A 4,172-nucleotide genomic window follows, 5' to 3' on the forward strand; every position below is an offset into this window, starting at 1 on the left:
TCCCTACCCCTTCCTCACTTCCCTCCCTCTCCTCCCTTCCCCTCCCCCCTTCTTTCTCTTTCCCCCATGGAACAGGTAGAAATGCACACGGAGTCCTCCTTTAGCATCTCCCTGGAGCTTTATTGTCCAGATTTGATCTCCTTGATGTCCACCTGGCCACTCCCCTGGCCACTCCCCTGACAGCTCCCCGGACAGCTCCCCGGACAGCTCCCCGGACTGCTGCCCGGACTGCTCCCTTGACTGCTCCCATGACTGTTGTGCTGACTGCTCCTTGGAGTATCTTCTGCATAGCCCCTGGAGTCCCTCCGGTCAGGGCTCCTGTGGGCTTGGCCTCCTCCGCTGTCCACTCAGGGGGTGGACCCTGAAACACAGGCTTCTCCTCAGGCTGGTGCTCTTCTTCCCTCCTCTTCTTCCCTCTATAGGGGAGCACCACCACCGGGCGCTTGCGGCATCTGTGGGCACTCTGCTCCAGGTGTCCGCTGGGATTCTGCCCCCTATGTCTTTTGGAACGCTGCTCCAGCGCTGATAGCACTTCGTCAATGACCTTCTGCCTCTGGAAGAAGAGGAGAAGGAAAGGTGGTTAGTCTCCGGCCTGGAGGGGACTGCGCTGCCCTGCCCTGCCCTGCCCTGCTCTGCCCTGCCCTGAGGGAGGGGGCTGGAGAGGATGAAGCCCTGGATCCAGGAGAGCAGGAGGATGAGGAGCCAGAGGCCAGGGGCCAGGGCCAGGGGCCAGGGGCCAGGGGCCAGGGGCAAGGACCCAGGATAGGCCAAGGGCAGGACACAGTTAGGGTCCTCTCACGTTCTCTGCTTCCTTTTGCTCCTCCTCATCTGAGCTCTCTTCCTCCATCTTCATTTCAGAGCTGTTCACTGGCTCGTCCAGCCTGGACAAGGGCTTCCGGGAGTTTACCCAAGTGATTACCCACTTGCCCCGTATCTTTCGGATTTCCTCAGGCATGGCTAAACCTCCCGACCTCCTTCAGCCCAGCTTCCTGCTTCCTCTTCTGAGCCCTGCTGTAAATTTGAGAGCCACACCCTACCTTTGTTCAGTGACTCAGCCTCTGCCAGCCAGTAGGAGCCCTGCGGAGGCTGGGACATCACAAACCCCTTCCCTGAGGAAGGGAGGAGGGGGGAGGGGTGCAGGGAGGCCAGGACACTAACTCGTGCTCCAAACTGATCTGCTGCCCTTTCTCAGCTTCCGGTGTTCAACTCTCAGGCACATGTCACCGCGCCATGGCCGCCGCATTTCAGGGTTCATTAGCCCTCCACATTTCCTACTATTTCATGGCATCTAAAGTCCCTCCAGGCCGTTACTGAACATGGGAACCTTGGCCTTTTCCTCCTACAATTCTGTCATATGCACCTTCCAACCCACCTACTTCTTGGCTAAAGCCAGGCAACTTTTTCACCTCACCTGCTTTGCTCCAGGGGCCAAGCAGAATTCCTCAGTTTCCTGTTTATGATCTGAAATCACATCCCCCCTTCTGTCAAGACTCCAGATACAAGTACCCACTCCCCACAAGGAATGCAAACATTAATGATTTCAAATATGTGCTAATAAAACATAAATGTCTATTAAGAATTATGAGTAAAATACTTCAGTGGATAAACTTTCTTTTTATTTGACAGAGAAAAAATAAAACAAAATTTCAAAACAGGATAATAGGATAGTAACAAGAGTTAATACACTGCATATTCTTATCTTCAAAGTAATTACTCAGAGTACAAGATATAGGCATTAAAAATTGTCCAAACAATCTACCATAAACCTTTCTTTTCAGTGAAATAAGAGAAATTAGTTGTAAAACTATCTTAACTATCTTGTATATATATACATATTTTTTCTTCTTTTCCTTCTTTCTTTTCTCCTTTCCCCATAGATATTATGAAATGGGAAGAAACTGTTCAAAAAGGAAAAATCTTCTTGTACTGGGTCTCCTGCTCTTGATTGCATGCAGGGTATGATGTTGAAGATTGCAATGTGTTGTCAGTGCGTGGATTTTACCTGTCTGTGTGGAAGGTGAGGAAGCAGGTGTTCCTGTGCTAAGAGTTGTTCTGGGTGCTCACACACACAAAGCTACAACCCAAGACCGGTGTGGGCACCCAGGACAGACACTGTTCACCTTTACACTGCAGGATCTGTCTGGTGCAAAAGAAAACAGCATTCAGGCTGGAAAGGGAAAAAGACAAGAGCCTTCCTTCCAAGACTATGTGAAACTCCATGTAGAAAAGTGAATGAGAAAAAACAACTTCTACAACTAATAACTGAGTTTAGTTAGACTGCATGATACAAGGTGAATACACACAAAAACCATTGCGTGTTTATACATTAGCAGTGAACAGCTTCTCATTGAAATTTAAGCACTGCTATTTAAATTAACCAAAATACTTGTCCACTGAAATCTACAAAATATTGCAGAGATAAATTAAAGCCATAAAGAAATAAGAGGAGATATATACCATCCCAGACACATTCTCATCACTGGAACAAGATCCCCGACACCCTCCAGTTAGAGGAGGAGAGATTCATTTGAGTTCACGTTTTCAGTCCATGCTTGCCTGGCTCCAAGGCAGAAATGGCATGGTGGAAGGGCCCGCCTTGGAGGAAAGCAGCAACCAGGAAGCAGAGAGAAGCAAGGAGCTGGGAAGTGAGGTGAACCCTCCAAGGCATGCCTCCAGGGACCCACCTTTTCCAAGTAGTTCTTGCACTGCAATCACATGTATGCAGCTATAAACTCAACAGTGCCTTCATCTCCTGGTGAGCATAGCGCCCAGTGATCCAATCATCTTCCCAGAACCCCTCTTTTGAATACGTGAGACTTGGGGGGGGGGACACTCTGGATGGAAGTCATAGCACATACCTCATTTAATGAGTTAGAAGATGCACTATTGCAAGATTCCAGTTCTTCCCAGATTCATCTGCATATTCAACCCAATCTCAAGCACAATCCCAGAAGACTTTTGTGATGGAAATTGATAGATTGATTATAACATTCATGTGGAATTTCAACAAGCCTAAAACAGCCAAAAGAACTATAAAATGTGGTAAAATCTGATTATATTACTTGGAGGAAATCAGTGTAATTGTACTTCTGAGAATGCACTGTGATACTACACTGTTGGAGGAGGCAGATACACAGAATTTTCCTGAACATAGCTTTAAAAGTTCTTGTGAATATATCATTATTTTCAATAGAAAACTAAAAACTAAGAGAGAGGTCCAAAGATCCAGACGTCCAATAGGATGACACTGGCCTCACTGCCTTTAGGAAATTATAGACTTCCAAAGAGAAAAAAAGATTAAGAGAAACAAATGAAACATGAGTAGTGCCAGTAGAGCCTTGTTTCTGGTTCCAGTGCTCATCTCAGACACCACAACATCAAGACAAGCCAGTCTAAATGCTCTATTGAGATCCAGACACAGCAAACTTGTAACATCCCCATGACAACTGTCTAACATGGTCAGAAAATGATGCCATCAAGGAGTATTAATCAGCTTCCTTTTACTGTAATGAAATACTAGAAGCTACTAGCTCATAAAAAAGGTTTATTTAGACCCATAACTCTGGAAGCTCCAATGAAAGATCAAATGACTCCATGCCTTTTGGCCTCTGGTAAGGGCCTCCTGTTATTGTGGTAACACAAGGAGAGAGACAAAAATAGACAGAGATCCATCATCCACTGTGAGGGGATACCCTTAAAGGCCTAAGGAATTCTCATGGGGCACCATCTCCTCAGGTTCTTCCACCTCCATTACCACCACCCAGGGAAGCAAATCTTCAACATAGGTGTCTTTATGGACATGAATCCAAGCCAGATCATGAAGCATATCTGCTTCTTATGAACCCCAAGTAGTGATTACTTCTTCCTCTTATTTGAAGGGGTGTACCAGATTCTTCCCTGCAAGCAATAGTCAGAACAACACCCTGAAATGAACAAACAACAGAAAACCCACACAGTCCTGCTCCATCAAATACAACAGGTCAAAAACTTATTAAAGATTTTTGAAATGAGGTTCCATTACCTTTTATAATTGCTTTATAAATATGTGCAGTAAAAATGTCATTAAGAGTGTATTCACTGAAGATCATCAAAGCATCAGGAATGTATTTGGTGCATATTGATTTAAAGTATTGCAAAGGGCTGGGGATGTAGCTCAGTGGCATAAGCGCCTG

The 4,172-nt window shown here is 46.0% G+C and overlaps 1 protein-coding gene across 1 annotated transcript; it reads right to left on the minus strand.

Annotated features, from left to right (window-relative positions):
- Positions 1-100: 100 nt before the first annotated feature.
- LOC102009791 lies at positions 101-986 on the minus strand. Its single transcript, XM_005415051.1, has 2 exons — positions 800-986; positions 101-553 (listed from the first exon to the last, which is right to left on the minus strand). The coding sequence occupies exons 1-2, from the start codon at positions 953-955 to the stop codon at positions 101-103; spliced, it is 609 nt and encodes a 202-aa protein (XP_005415108.1). The 5' UTR covers positions 956-986.
- Between the last annotated feature and the right edge of the window lie 3,186 nt (positions 987-4,172).

Source organism: Chinchilla lanigera, unplaced genomic scaffold, assembly GCF_000276665.1.
Source record: "Chinchilla lanigera isolate Chin_1 unplaced genomic scaffold, ChiLan1.0 scaffold00247, whole genome shotgun sequence".
NCBI lineage: Eukaryota > Metazoa > Chordata > Mammalia > Rodentia > Chinchillidae > Chinchilla > Chinchilla lanigera.